The sequence below is a fragment of the Epinephelus lanceolatus genome, chromosome 7, assembly GCF_041903045.1.
Source record: "Epinephelus lanceolatus isolate andai-2023 chromosome 7, ASM4190304v1, whole genome shotgun sequence".
In the NCBI taxonomy this organism is placed as follows: domain Eukaryota; kingdom Metazoa; phylum Chordata; class Actinopteri; order Perciformes; family Serranidae; genus Epinephelus; species Epinephelus lanceolatus.
Window position 1 is genome coordinate 47,118,636 of NC_135740.1, and position 15,501 is coordinate 47,134,136.

The 15,501-nt window shown below is 38.9% G+C and overlaps 1 protein-coding gene across 1 annotated transcript in view; it reads left to right on the forward strand.

Moving 5' to 3' along the window:
• Positions 1–5,818: 5,818 nt before the first annotated feature.
• Positions 5,819–15,501, forward strand: part of b4galt1l (DP-Gal:betaGlcNAc beta 1,4- galactosyltransferase, polypeptide 1, like) — a 46,640-nt gene continuing 36,957 nt past the window's right edge. Inside the window, exon 1 of the mRNA XM_033625812.2 lies at positions 5,819–6,711. Within this exon, the coding sequence (XP_033481703.1) occupies positions 6,381–6,711 (331 nt within the window). The 5' untranslated portion in view covers positions 5,819–6,380. The remainder of the gene's footprint in view (positions 6,712–15,501) is intronic.

Genomic DNA, 15,501 nt, shown 5'->3' on the forward strand with positions numbered 1-15,501 from the left:
GTCAGCACGTCGCTCTGGCGGTGAGCTGGAGGTTGAGCAGTGAAATACGTCACCTGGTACATCTGGTCTGTAGAGACTAATACAGCTGTTATTGATATGAATACAGCACTTATTATCACTTTTATTTAAATCATATCTGTTCTAAAGACTATTACAGCTGCTACTGATATTATCACATCACTTATTTAGATTATTATAATGAATGACATCTGTTTACAGCTGCTATTATGACTATATCATTTATTTAGACTTATGCTTAAATTACTTCTGTTATAGAGACTATAACAACTGTTATTAATATCACTACATAATTGATCAAGGTTATACAGACGTATATGTACACATACATCATACATCAATTTCAGTTCAATTTTATTTATAAAGCCCAATATCACAAATCACAATTTGCCTCACAGGGCTTTACAGCATACGACATCCCTCTGTCCTTATGACCCTCACAGCGGATCAGGAAAAACTCCCCAAAAAAACCCTTTAACGGGGAAAAAAACAGTAGAAACCTCAGGAAGAGCAACTGAGGAGGGATCCCTCTTCCAGGACGGACAGACGTGCAATAGATGTCGTACAGAACAGATCAACATAATAAATTAACAGTAATCCATATGACACAATGAGACAGAGAGAGAGAGACAGAGAGAGAGAGAGAGAGAGAGAGATGCAGGTAATGACAGTAGCTTACAACAACATTAATGAAAGTAATAATATTATAGTTATAGTTCTGGCTACTGTGGTACAATATGTTGAAAGTATGTATTAATATCTGACAGTATACATGTGTGACAATAGTCATATGTGTATAATAACAGTAGAAGTATGACTAATGACTAATGACGGCAGCAGCAGCAGGAGGCATCTGGCAGGACCACGGCAGCAGCACAACCACACACGTCACGCTGTCCAGGCACCGCTGTGATATGAGTTAATCTGAGAGACAGTGGAGCATTGACAGTGTAAGGATTCAGACTCTATTTCTTTCATTTTAGATTTAAAAGCAGTCAAAGTAATAAGATTATGAAGTTTTAACACATTCTGCAGTATATATATATCATATATAGAGTAAATAGGATTGGTCCGAGCACAGAACCTTGCGGAACTCCAAAACAAACTTTAGTACGTAAGGATGATTCATTATGAACGTCAACAAACTGAAAACGATCAGATAAATAAGATTTAAACCAGCTTAGTGCTGAACCTTTTAGGCCAATTAAGTGATCCAGTCTCTGCAGTAGAATTTGATGGTCAATTGTGTCAAACGCCGCACTAAGATCTAATAAAACAAGTACAGAGACGAGTCCTTTGTCTGAAGCAATCAGAAGGTCATTTGTAATTTTAACTAGTGCTGTCTCAGTGCTATGATGCACTCTAAATCCTGACTGAAATTCCTCAAATAAATTATTATCATGGAGAAAATCACACAGCTGGTCTGCGACTACTTTCTCAAGGATCTTTGACATAAAGGGAAGATTAGATATTGGTCTATAGTTAACATTAAACATCTGTTTTAAGATTAATACTTATACTTGAATTACATCATCTGTTATTAAGATTATTTCTGTACGAATAATTTAAAGTTTGTCCGTGACTGTTCGTTGTGATCAGTGATGTTTCTTGTGACTGACACTGTTGAAGGAAACTGGTCCAAACAAACAACCAGACTCGTGACAGCTGAAAGACTGATGGCAATTATATGTAAGAACACAGATCTGTTAAGAGAGGAACTTCAGACACTCCTGGAGACGATCTCCATCTAATGACTCTGACGCTTATAATAAGGAACAGCTGTAGGTCACACTGAACACAGTTAGTTAGTTAAATACCTTCCACAGAATCTGGAGACAGACACCTGAAGCAATGTCAGGTCCATGTTTTTGTCCCTACTCTGGTGGATAGATGGTTTAAACTGCACTTTATTTATCCTCATCTCACTATGCTACATGATCCCTTTGTTAAAGTTTATTTTAATTTTTTGTACCTTCCTTTTGGCCCTGTTCCCCTCCTGTAGGAGTCTTTACTGGTTTAAGAGTTACACATGTTTCTGTTTTCTGTCTGTTGAGAAAAGTGATCACATCTGTGTCGGCACCACTTTATGATTTATGAGGACATTTCATTCAATAATTTGACCCATCGATTCATCCTTTCATAAAACATGAAACTAACTTTATCTCCAGTCTCTGACGTGTGACAGACTCAGGCTCCAGTAAACATCAGCTGCGGTCAGACGGGACTGATATAAACTGCTCTCCAGTTTACATCAGAGATCAGAGTGAGATTATCAAACAGGCCTGACAGGCACAGGGGCCCAAAGTATCAGGGCCCCGTGGCCCTCACCTATAAAATGTCACTCAAATAAACAAGTAAGCTGCTGACCAAGAGGCGACTCAAGAGAATCAGAATCAGAATCAGAAATACTTTATTGATCCCAGAGGGGAAATTATTTGCGTTACAGGTGCTCCTTGCAAGAGAGGAAAGATAAGTGAAAATATAAGAAATCTAAAAGGATTATTTACAAATATATAGTTCAAATAAACAGGATTATTAACAGAAAATAAATAAATATATATAGAGGAGACACAAGGAGACACGAGATGATGAGGAAACTACAAAAAAAAAAAAGACTACAAAACGTCAAAGTCTGTGTGTGTTGCTTTTGGGGCCCTCTGCACATTTGTGTCCAGGGGCCCATTGTCTCATAATCTGCACATGCTGACGTGTATGTGTGTGTGTGTGTGTGTGTGTGTGTGTGTGTGTGTTGCATATTTATATATAAGAGTGTTGAGACACAAAACAACCACACCAGATGCAAAATGAATGAAACATACATAAACCTACATAAAACTGTATAAACTCATCAATCTCAGTGGAAACACCACAGACACAGACTGGTTTGGGGGTTGTTTTTGCACTGGGTGGAGCTCACACACACACACACACACACACAATAGAATACAGGTTACTGAAGGTCAAACATGTGACGACACACTTTATTATCTGTGAGATGTTGATCACGGTCGCCCGTGACAACCAGACTTCACCTTGACTTCCTATCATGAACCCTCTGATGCAGAGCAGCTACACACACACCACCAGCTTTACAACAGACAATAAGTTAATGTGTCTCTGAATTAATCAACACCAGATACAAAGTCTTCATCAGAGTCTGATCAGCTCATCTGTCTCATGTCAGCGTCTCCAAACTGCTGAAGACAAAAAAGTTGACGCCTCAGAAACAACAGAACTAAATAAAACAAGAATAAACAGATTAAAGAAATAATAGGAATTAAAACAAACAAACAAAAACGGAAGTTATGAAAAGATGAAAGAAGTTTGTCAGCTGGTTGTAATTACATCTTTATTTTATTTAACCACATGGGGGCGTCTCTGCTTCACTACAGCATCGCCACGCGCGCGCGTGTGTGTGTGTGTGTGTGTGTGTGTGTGTGTGTGTGTGTTTTTCTGACTAACTTTGAGGTTTATCTATTTATTTATTTCTAATACAAAGTTTATTGGCTTTTTTTGTTCATTTTGAATAAAGAGAACAAACACTCCCCAACAACACAACAAACAACTTAATAAACATCAGAGCAATAAAAACTCAAAAAGAAGGAAAGAGAAAGAAAGAAATCACACACAGGCAGAAACATTTCAACAGAGAGAGAGTAATAATAATAATAATAATGATAATAATAACAATAATAATAATGATAATGAGTTTTAATCATCAGAGTGTGACTATGATCCGACCTGATCACAGTACTGTAAGTTTATATTACTTATTCTTACTCCTACTGTACATATTGTGTTGTACATTGCAGCGTTATATACACGTTTTTATATTCATAACTTTACATGCTAGTTTTATACATTATAATGTAAAATAAGGCAGATTTTTATATTTTTTACACATTTTATTCAACACATTACATATTTTATATTTCTAAATAATTTACATACTACTGTTAACAACATTATGACATACTGCAGATATTTTATTTTTACATACTTAGTACTTTATACTACTCTCCATAATTCTCTACATTTTACTGTAGAGGTACTGTTACACTTGATAGAAATCAATGTCATATTTCTGATTTTAATTTATTTATTTTGATTTAATTAAATGTATCTATTTTTAATTTACCTAATTTAATTCAATTTGATTTCATTTTAAATTTTATTTTATTTTATTTTTTGTTGTATTCATTCTTACATTTATTTAACTTATTTTTGAGCCCTATCAGGAGTGACCTGTTGACCTGTGGAAAATCAGAGATGAATAAATGATTAACAAACACTGATCGATGATTCATGAACTTTATGATGTTTGTCGTCACAGATTGACACATGAAGCAGCCACGCCCCTTCCTCGTGCCACTCGAAGCTGTTTCAAACTCACCTTCAAATTGTACGGAAATACACCGGAAGTGCGGTGCGTCTGCCTACAAAATAAAAGCACAGTGAAGCCACAGGACTGTAAGTGAAGAACATTAAAAGGAAGAAGCAGAACTCATCAGATTCAATATGAAGTTATGTGTTTATACTTTCTTTTCGCTGCTACATGCAAAAAACTTTAACTGTTTCACTTCATTTTATTTCATGTTGCTGCACATCACCGTCTCAGTTTAGATTAAATCAACAATTTATAAAAAGAAGAAGTAAAGGAAGGTCAGAATCCAAATTAAAGTTATTAAACTCAATATTCTCATCAATGAAACATGTTTCTTATATTACAGATAAACAGTTTTCTTTTTACAAAAGAATTGGATTTTGTTTCTGAACATTTTATTTGATCTGAAGTGAAACAGATTAATAAAACATGACGCAGCTGTTTGACTGATAATATTGTATAAATATATTCAGGTTCAAGCTCATCGTTGGCCAACAGGAGGAAACAATGATTCTTCTTGTATTTTTAAAGATACCAACTGTAAAACATAGTTTATTATTACTGAAAATTTAAGATTCAAAAACTGTAAATTGTCAAAAACTTTTAGGTCATCGAGACGTTTCACTTTTATTCCATCTGTTTAAACCCTGAAGGTTGTAATGGTTTGTAATGTTTCTCTCTTTCCCCCCACATTTTACTTATTTGTTGTGAAATGTTTGGGGTTTTTTACATTATTTTTATATTATCAAATATGTTTTCTTCAACTTTTATAATGAAAATCTGGAATGTTAAACATACAACAAACAACAAACTGAGCACAACAGCTGCTCAAATAAATTCCTAAAAGAAGCCAAATGGTTTGTTTCTAATAATGTGCAATATGGCCTACCTAAAAAGGTGTAAAAAAAAAAAGTATATAATATGAAGAGTATATACAAAGCATCATATATACATATATATACATACATATATATATATATATATATATATATATATATATATAATGAGGGTGGAAGTTGATCTAACTATTGGACCTACAAATGAAACTCTGCAACTGATTTATGCAGATCTTACAACTTTATATTCAGTTAGGTAAATCCTTGTGTGTGTGTGTGTGTGTGTGTGTGTTTATACTTGTGTCTTTTTTATGTATTTATTTTTTATTTATCATTTTATTATTATTAATAATAATAATAATAATAATAATTGTTTTTTTATGTTGAAGTTTGTGCTTACTTGTCACATCATTTTCATTTATAGTGTATGATCATTACTTTGTGTGCAAACTGAATGAACCACCAGATACACGGTGTGAAACTGTTGGTACAATATAATAAAATAAATAGAAACAAATAAATAAATAAACTCAGCGATCACAGGTTTTATTTTGAAAAGGCACAGCGGAAGTGCACCGGTTGATTTCCTGAGCTCGACACTGTCGGTGTCCTCAGTGGAGTCTCGACTTTCTCGTCCCGTTACTTCTTAACATCTGAGTCAGAAACCAGCAGCGCTCATTAGTTTTAGTTAAAACTTAGTTTATAAGTTATTTTATTTTATCTGGAGACCTTTAATCTTTTAGCAGCCGGTGTTTTACAGACCCAGGTAACGGAGACACGAAGTTCCTGCGCTGCTAACTCCCGGTAGCAGTTAGCGTTAACAGTTAACGTCACTTTAAAAGTGAAGGCACGGAAAGCTAATTGAAGCTAACTGCTATCTGACGGTGACCGAGCTCAGACCGTTAACGTCGCGTTGTTTCGTTATTCGGCTTTTGTTTTAAAGAAACTTCCGGCTGTAGTTTAACGGAATCGCGGTGTTTAAAAGTTTGAAAGTTTCCGGTGAAGTTGAGTGAAAATGGAGCCCGAGAGCTAACAGTCAGTCCGCGGGGAACCAGGACCCGGGGCCGCAGCCTCTCTCTTCCGCCTTCTTCCTCATAGTTTGACACATCATTAATCTCCCGTCGGCGGAGCCGTGAGTCAGGATGGCCGCAGACTCCACCGGGAACTTCTCCCTCCTCCACCGGACCTGTAAGCTGGTGGTCCTGCTCTGTTTCCTCCACATCTCCGTCACTCTCGTCTTCTACGTCCGCTCCCTGGACATCCGGTTCGCCTTCGTCCAGAACCAGCAGTCCCGTAACGGCACCGCGCAGATAACCCAGGTCATAAACCCAGAGCTCAACCACGGACTCGATCTTAAGGAGGCCCAGACCCAGAAGCAGGTGACCGCGGAGGAGAAAGACGAGGCCAAACCCGACGAGCATCCACCGGAGGAGAAGAAGCTGGAGAGGTGCCCGGAGACGTCACCTCTGCTCGGTAAGACCTGCTCAGACCTCCCGCTGCTGCCTGTGGGTCATGAGTCATGTGTCAGAGTCCAACAGAGCCACAACACACTGTGATCTTTCTTTATCAATATGAGTCTAAGTGTTTTCTACAAGAACAATATAAAAGCCAAAAACTAACCAGCTCAGAGCAACAAACAGGAAGTCAGAGGCAACAGGTAAATCACAGGTGAGCTCAGGTTCAGGAAGCTCTCTGTGAAACAATGGCAGAAGAATCAGGTCCAGAATAATTCAGATAAAACCGTCGAGTCAACTTTACTGATGCAACACTTTAAACACAGAGTGCCCTGACAGCTCACAGGAAGTGAAGAACCGAAAGGAAAGAGAGAAACACAAAAGTCTGAGTGATAACGTGTTATTATACAGTTATTATCACACCTGTAGTGAGGTGTTTATTTACACAGCGTGACAGTCACATATGTGCAGTTAAAGCCTACAGAGTAAAAACATGTTTTAAGATGATTCATGAAAGTCTCATTGGTCGGGGAGAATCAGACGGCGGGAGGAAGAGTGGTCCAGAGTTTTGGGGCGGTGAAAGAGAACATCCTGTCCCCGTCACCCTTAGTGCTGGACCTGGGGACAGACAAAACCAGACTTTGTAAACCTGATCTACTGTGTAACGTGTTGGTGTTTTTGCGGATGTGTTTCTTATCTGCAGTATATTTTGTAAGTTTATATTTTCTGTATTTGTGGAAGGTGTTTTGTATCTTTATTGATTACACACCAACACACAGACTGTTCAACTCGATTAAATTTTATTTATAAAGCCCAATATCACAGATCACAGTTTGGCTCTTACAGCACAGGACATCCCTCTGTCTTTGGACCCTCACAGCTGGTCAGGAAAAACTCCCCAAAAAACCTTTAATGGGAAAAATGTCAGAAACCTCAGAGAGACAGTGAGGAGGGATCAGTCGTTCACACAGATGATACTGACACAAGTGTGTCTCCGTACAGATTTAAGGTGTCGTCAGTCTGAGGTGTCGCAGCGAAGCAGCCACATCTGAACTGTGTCCTTTTATAAGTTTGACACTGAGGGCAGAGACACAAATAACATGCGATGACATCATCATCAGGTGTTCACTTCCTGTGTCACAGGTAGCTTTTCCTGGTTGTTCACATACAGCAGAGACCCTCGATCACACGGACAGCAGTGATGAGCTGTCCTGTCTCTGTGGCTATTAAAACCAACCTGATTGGCTCTCAGCTGGTCACATGATGTCAGAGGAAACAGTTTCCAGTTTATTTCCACGGAGACGGCATCCACTGAGAAACAATAGAGTGTTGAGGAGCTGTTATCAGGTGTCACCTGAACACGACAGGTGTACCTGTCCTGTCTGACAACGCTCCCACAGTCAGTCTGTGCTGGAGGAAAACCAGTAAGAGTCACTGGTCTGAGTCAAAGCAGCTGTGGGAGTTTATTCATTTTTTTATTCTTTCCCAAAGTCTGTTTACTGAGATGATTCAAACAGAACAGATAGACAACAGTAATATTTGGTCAGTGCACAGATTCCACCTGAGGAGCACCAAATGTCTGTGTTATTGATCATTAATGTTATTGATGATGTCACAGGGTGAACGATGGAAACATCAATGCTGATCACACACTGACAGAAACAAGCTGTTAGCTGATTGATCATCACAACACTTGTTATTTATTATTAAAACACTTATACTGATGAACAGTCGTCAGTCTGAGGTGATCAGCAGGTCTCAGGACTCTGAGTTTCAGCAGATTTTATGAATCTAGCTACTGCTTGTTAAACTTGTAAAGAATGTGGTCAGTGTCCCCTCCACGTCCTCGTGCATGTGTGTGACAGTCATGTAATCATTTTGCATTAAAATCATACTTAGTGGTGTCGTGACAGGAAATGTCAGAAATCAGATTTACTGGACTATTTGTTCATTAACTCTTTTTATCCCCTTAAATTTACTTTAGTTATTTTCTTATTGTTATTTTATCTCATGTATTTAGTTCTTCTTGTTCTTTATCTCCTCTGTCACTCAAGGCAGTGTGATTTGTACCCATGAGGACATTTGGGACGGTGAGAGGCTGATTTCAGGGTGATTGGTTTCTATCACTGTCAGACGTGTGTTTTGCAGTGAGAACCTGCACTATCTCTTACTTGCTGTGAAGTCAGTTTAATAAACATGCGTGAAAGCAAAAAAATAAATCAGATTTACTGTAAACAGTTAATCTGTTAATGCGTCACATGTCCCACAGTATGTTGGTCGACCCTTCCAACAAATTTTTACTTTTTTAAAAGCTATTTATGATTAATCAAATCTCTGATTCAAAGTTTCTCTTAAAATCTACTATGTCGTTCTTTTAGCTGCCTGAGGTGATTTTAATCTGTCAGCTGGCGGCAGCAAACACGTGACTGTCAGCTGACAAAAGTGTTGGTCTACAGGACAAACTTCATGGTACCTTTACCAGATGACAGATTATTTCCTACGTTCACAGTGTGATTTTCTATAAGCCTGAGTGACATCATCAGCTCTCTGTCTCACCAGTCCTCTCTGACCTGTCTGTGATTGTCAGAGCGGTGTGGTCATGGTGACATGTACACCGCTATCCCTACTGAAATCTAGTGATGGATCTGTCAGGCCTGGTTACAGACTCCACCTACTCGGCGCACCGCAGGTGTATGCCGCCGTGCTAATGGTACGGACCAAGTGTCTAGATATCTGGAGCAATCAGAGCCTCCTCCATCTTTGTCATGGTTTCTGTCAGTGCTGCGCTCTCTGTCATCGCCATCAAGCTCAAATATGTAGACACTGCATTGACAGCATCGGCTTGTTGCTGCAATGTGTCAACATGGCCGCCATGTTGCTCCAGGCAGGACTGTAAACAAATGACAGTAAAAACAGGAGCTGCAGTTTTTCTGGATAAAAAGCAACATAATGTTTATATTTCAAATTGATCTCAGTGAGTTGTTTTTATATTCGTGGGTTTATGATCTATGTGTGGTAGAAAAAAGTTTTGTCTCCAGTTAATAACCCTGTAACACAGAGATCGGCGTTGTGGAAGCAAAAGATGCGTGGCCATGGATGTCATAAGAGACATGGATACAGTGTTGGTCTTCTGCATCATTGGGTCAATAGAGCAGGTGCAGTGTGACTGCTGCCGGCCGCTGACTTGTACGGGGATGAAATGATTCAATCTTCTTGGCTTTCCAAATAGTATCAGACCGAATGGATCAAATCCTGACAGTGGGACGAGTCATATCATGGAGGCTTGAGACGCTCAAAATTTCTCCACTGATTTTCAGACGTCTCTTTCACAATATAAATCATCATTACTTTAAGATAGAAGTCTGACACAGATTATTTTGTACTGAAGCAGCTGATCGACAGTATTTGGTACGATGTTCAGTGTCTTTAAATTTGAACACAAATATTCCTTGTTTGTTTTTCCAGAGAGCTGCATCCTGTACGAGGTGAAAAGCCTCCGAGGCAGCATTTTACATAAAATATCTACTCACTGTTTAACCTGCTCCTGAAACCTGACTCCTCTCAGCCTTCAGTGCATCAATATCAGGTGTGTGCAGAGTCGTGGGCCGGTTGTGTTGTGGCCCACAGGCCGTATGTTTGACACCCCTGATCTAGTGTAACATCTAACATACGTGTCAGCAGGGCTTTATAAAATATGACATCACAGTCGTTTACCGTCTCTGTTAAATGGTGACTGATCTCGTCCTTTTCACCCACTGTCCTCCTTCTTTGAGTTAGCTGCTGACTGCTAACTAGAGCTGTCCCCCTGACTGAGACTGTTCCTAGTGGACCAGCAGTCCTCATCAGGGTCCATCAGTGGACCAACAGTCCTCATCAGGGTCCATCAGTGGACCAGCAGTCCTCATCAGGGTCCATCAGTGGACTGACGGTCCTCATCAGGGTCCATCAGTGGACCAACAGTCCTCATCAGGGTCCATCAGTGGACTAGTCTCCTGCATGTTTCTGATATGAATGTAATGATTAAATGATATATTTTGGTGGTTTGAGTTGAAGGTGTGAGAAAGAATAGTATCAGTAACATTGTTAACACTGTGCTACATTACAGAGAAATACAAACCGTACTAATGAACCTTCATTAATATAGGCCTATATTTTATCTCCAAGTGCACGTCACACACTGAGCGAGCCGCCTGTTAATGACGCTGTGGGCTAATGGGCATGTAGCTACTTCCATGTTTCACATGATACGTCATGTTTGTAGTCGACCAATGAAGATGAGTTTACATATCACCTTGGGTTCGTCCTTCACCTTCTCAAAATGATCCCACACTTTGGATTTCCTGCCCGACATGTTATTAACTAGCCTGTGGAATAACTGCAGGTACCAGCCCTGGAAATTAACCTGACTCCTTAGCGTGGACACTTCCTGTGTCTGTCCTTTCAAAGTAAAGTCACATGTGGTCCAGTCATATAGGTTTGGATTTATTTTGACAAGGTGCAGCTCCTGATAGAGTTTCAGGTTTGTTTTATTCTGTTTGTTTTTTTGTTCTGTGACTAAGCGACCAATGAAATCTTTCTGAATAATGACCTCTCTGGTTGAGTGTGTGTTAGACTGACAGGAACTGAATCACTGTCATGAGGAAAACTGGATTTGTTTTCTGTTCCTTGATTAATACTTATGCACCCTGTACAATATGATCCAATGCTGGAGTCGCCAACTTTCCAGCTGGCTCGTGCACAGACTGGTTGAATAGTTTTGTACTTCCACCTCAGTAATAATGCAGGAGAACCACTGCTCCACCCAACTGAGTCTTGGCACGGAGACATCAGTAGGTCTAAACTGGTTTGGACAGTTTGCACTTTAATAGTAATAAAACAATGATACACTGTGCTGTGCAGTGCCAACTGTTAAGAGTTAAAGCAACTGCAGACACAAGTTTTCCTTTGCACTCCCAGAAGATCACAGACCCATGAATATAAAAACCACTCATTGTGACAGTGCCTGTTGCTTCAATATGGCGGCAGAGTTGAGGTCTGATCAGCAGCCAGCGAGGCCTCTACACTTCTGTATGCTCCTCATCCTCTCATCAGAGTGTGAAGGGTTAATTAATGCTGCAGCCTGAGAGCAGCTGTTGGTGTGAGGAGTCTGTTGGGAGACAGACTGTAGGAAACCAGATGTTTCTGTCAGTGAGACGGTCACATGACTTTAGTAAACCGTCAGTACATATTTGTACAGCGCTGTGTGCAGTTTGTTAAACATATAGACATTTACATCATCGTCAGCTTCATCTCTTCATGTAAACACACAGTTGTAAATGATTTTCTTTCTCTTTTTTTTGAACTTCTTTTTATTTCTTTTTAACAGTTAGTCGTACAACACATAAGCACAGAAGCATGTTACATGACAAGGACATCAATGTCTTTAAGGAGCAGTCCGTGAGTTTTGGCATCCCCTCAATGTCCATACATTGTTTTAATGAGTAGGAGTGAATAGTCCTTTTTGTCCATGCACCCAGAGACAAGAGAAGAAAACAAAACAAAAAAAATAAACAGAAAAAATAGAAAATAATAATAAGTAAATGATTTTCAAACAGTTTCATTATTTATGAAAAGACGACATCAGTCATCAGAGTTCATGTTTTATTTAATACTCACAGATTCACTTTATTATGACGGAAAAAACTTTAAGTTTTACTTGAAATAATTCTTAAATATTTAATTGATATTTCTGTTGATTGATTAATAAAGTGATAGTTGCAGCTCTACAGACATGATGAAAAACAGCAGCGTGCACACACAAACTGTGTAGGTCCAGGGAGGTGATGAACGCCTGCACTCACAGGTTAATCTACTTATTTACTGTAGACTGAATAAACAGGGATGGCAAATAGATCATCAGCTGAGGTTTAAATCAACAGTCAGGACGAAGACATGATGACGTGTGTGATGTGTGAAGAATGAACCAGCGGCCTCTCCCAGGTGTGAGGAGTGTCAGGGGCGGGGATGACGGGTTGATGGTGGGTTGATGGTGGGTTGATGGGGTACAGGTCACCGATGTGTCAGGCCTTGGGTATGATAGTTTATGAAGGATTCAAATTTCAAATAAGTCATCAACCATCTATATGCACTCATCGTTTAATGCCACTGGTATTTTTAAATTAACAATGAGTGAATCCCATAAAAGACACTAAACGAATGGTAAATTCATTCAAATTGAACAAATTATTTATTGAATTCAAAATGTCTGGAAGAAGCAGAGCAGAAAAGAGGAGAGGAGAGAGGGGAGTATTTCTCTTGTCAACACAAATGTGTGCATTAACCCTACACAATTTAAATGTGTACATCTGACACAATTATTATATTATATTTTTGCTTTAAATTGTGTGGAATTAATGTTCATCTTTTAATCATGTTAATCCAAAGACTTCTTTTCCCCCAGTGTGGACATGTCCAGGGTACAAAATAAATACAGGCCTAGACATTTTGGATTAAAGATGCGGTCTGTACTATATGGACTAAATGGACTTGGCTATACAATGAATTTCATTTCTGCTGCTGAGCTACTGTATTTTTGCCTGTATCAAAAGATACAGAAAAAGAATTTGGATAGACAAGACACAGAAAATAATGATGATGAAATATATTAATATAACTAGTAGGGATGCACCGAATATCCGGTAACTGAATATATTCGGCCGAATATTGCAAAAAACACACATTCGGTATTCGGGGGAATAAGTTAAAAGCAAGGCCAAATAATAGCAGTGCGGTTTTGATAACGCAATCAAACAGCGTACCGTGACGGGCGGATTAAAATGTCGGAAGTGTGGCGATCCATCTGTCACCGCACTCGCATTTGCGACTAAAAATAGTTTTGAGCGAGCAAAATAGGCTTAAATCATTCAGCACGCTGTGCGAGCAGCCTACAGATTTCAACCAGCAGCAGAAACGAAAGGCGAATCCCACCGATTGTGGGTTGAACGGGGGTCACAGACACAGACAGTAATGTATTCCTGTCAAATACGGCGGCCATCGGCGGAGAAGTCGGCTCCAATAATATCCTCTTCTTGCCCAGAAGTACCTGAACAGCCGAGCCAGCCGAACACAGGTATGTGACGTGTCAGAGGAGAAACGAGCCGTTCACGGTCCACAAACCTCACCGCACTTTAGGGACTGTTCTTTACTTATGAAGGGACTGTTCTTTACTTGTCAGGGGAGGAGGGTGGCTGGTTGATTCTTATTTTATTTATTTTATTTTATTTATTTTATTTTGATCCCCCCTACGTTAATCACTCATTGGTGCTGTTTTTGAAGTATGAATAAGTCAATAAATAATTTATTCCATTGAAATATCATTGATGTATTATAGAAAAGTGATTTATCTTTTCATAAATGACAAAAGGCACATCTGCCTCATTTTTGCTGTGGTATCGTGATACTACTCAGAACCATGATATTTTCATTGGTATCGTACAGTGGGTCCCAATTTTGGTACAGTGACAACACTAATCTGGAGGGTTCATCTGCAAAAACTCATGAAAAACTAAACAACGATATTCGGTATTCGGTACTCGGTATTCGGCCAAGCGCTTAATATTATTCGGCTTAGGCTTCAGCCACGAATTTTCATTAATTTGAATTTGTGAGGGTTTCATTGCCACAAACATTTTATCTGATCGGATTAATCTGTCTGTTAATTTATTGTCTTGTTAAACTGAGTCGAACTTTGCAGCATCAAAGTCCATATTTCTGACCATAAATCTTTGAAACCTGCCCCTGAACCTCTCAGTGTCTCTTTATACTGTAAGATGAGATTTGATTTCATGAGGACGTGTCCAGTAGATCGTCTTGTTTTTCTCTGTTCATTATTTTGCATCCACGTAATTTAATGTTAACTACATTCATATATTGTTTACATATTTTAGAGTTATGATTAAGTGTGGCAGAGTGATACATGTGTATATATAAGATGTGAGATGCTTCTGTTGTCCTACTTAATTTTTCTGACATTAAAGTGGATCATGTCCCACAGAGAGGCTGTCCCTGTGCTCTCACCTCACCCACTGCCCTCTGATAGTTGATTCAGTAACTAGTAAGTTTACAGGTGAGACATGAGAGAGAAACCTGCCTCCCAACACTCATAATGTAACTGACCTGTGGGCAAAATATAAATGAACCTGACTCATTCTAATAAATATATTCTTACATAAAACCACATATACACTACTGACCGTTGTACTCACCTGCACTGCTTTAATAATGATGATGATAATAACAGTGAACTTTATTTTGTAGTTCTTTTCAAAAACAAAACACAAAGTGTGATTACAAGATGAGAGTTAGTTCAGTGCAGCTGAAAATGGAAACAAATAAAGGAGACAATGACTAAAATAAATAAAAGCATAAAACAAAGAAACACACACACTAAAACAAAAACCCTTTTATCAAAAGCCAGTTTATAAAAACTTAACTTTGTTTAAGAATGATCCTATAAATGGTTGTAAAAAGCAAATTAAATTTAAGTGTCTGATACCTGGAGACAACCTGGAGTGTGTCAACACACCTGTCAGTATTCTCTCATGAACATATATAACATTAGTAGTATTACATTCATTTATACGTATATGAAGGAGTGTAAGAAAATAAACATATCAAGGTGAACGAAAGGACAAACACGTTGGGCTGCTTTTAATCGTACCACTGCGCAGGTGATGGATGTCTGGAGGCATAATGTTTTTGGGTCGTCCGTCCTATTCTCATGAACACAATATAACTCTGCAGCACCGAGGGGGATAAACCAAAATTCACC